The sequence below is a fragment of the Monodon monoceros genome, unplaced genomic scaffold (assembly GCF_005190385.1).
Source record: "Monodon monoceros isolate NGI ecotype Baffin Bay Population unplaced genomic scaffold, NGI_Narwhal_1 Super_Scaffold_18, whole genome shotgun sequence".
NCBI lineage: Eukaryota > Metazoa > Chordata > Mammalia > Artiodactyla > Monodontidae > Monodon > Monodon monoceros.
Genome location: NW_021703774.1, coordinates 155,129,855 through 155,130,506, shown reverse-complemented (window position 1 = coordinate 155,130,506; position 652 = coordinate 155,129,855). Strand labels below are relative to the sequence as shown.

Genomic DNA, 652 nt, shown 5'->3' with positions numbered 1-652 from the left:
GGCGGGCGGCGGCGGCGCGGCCGGGGGTGGCGGCTCGGCCTGCGGCTTGGCCCGGGCGTGGCGACCGCGGGCCGAGGCGGAGAAGACGCTGTGGAAGGTGAGGCGCCGGCGCCGGCCGCCGCCGCGGCACTTGGGGTCGGGCGCAGCCGCGTGTAGGGATGTAGACCGCGGCGACTCGGAGTCTTTCTCGGAGCCCATGGCCCCCAGAGGCCGAGGAGCGAGGGGCGCCCAGCGCCGCCACAGCTCACGCCTCAGCGCCCCCTCAGCCGGCGTCCCGAACGCCGCCGACTCAGCCGCCCTCCCAGAGATAGAAACCGAACGGCAGCGACTAAGTGGTTATAAAGCCTCCGCCCCGCGCGCCGCTGCCCACTGCGCAGGCGCCTCACGAAGACACCTCACAACCCGCGCCGCCCCGCCCGGGTGGGGGCGCTGGGCGGGGCCGAGCGGGGTGGGGCGTGCTGGGCGTGCTAGAGCGGAGCTCCGCCTCCTCGGGGGTCAGGTGATTCCAGGACCTCCATCTTGAGGAGACGGTAACCCAGCTGCTTTTTAGACCTCCTGCTACAGTACCTTCTCCCCGACCCTCGTCATCCATAAGGTGGAGTTTTCGGTTTGCCTTTCCTCAAGGATGGGCCGATTGCCACTTGCCGCAAAT

At 71.0% G+C, this 652-nt stretch overlaps 1 protein-coding gene across 2 annotated transcripts in view; it reads right to left on the bottom strand.

Moving 5' to 3' along the window:
• Nucleotides 1-292, bottom strand: part of RNF19B (ring finger protein 19B) — a 25,219-nt gene extending 24,927 nt beyond the window's left edge. For both annotated transcript variants that reach the window (XM_029230617.1, XM_029230618.1), the window contains exon 1: nt 21-292. In XM_029230617.1, coding sequence (XP_029086450.1) covers nt 21-198 — 178 coding nt within the window. In that variant the 5' untranslated portion in view covers nt 199-292. The remainder of the gene's footprint in view (nt 1-20) is intronic.
• Between the last annotated feature and the right edge of the window lie 360 nt (nt 293-652).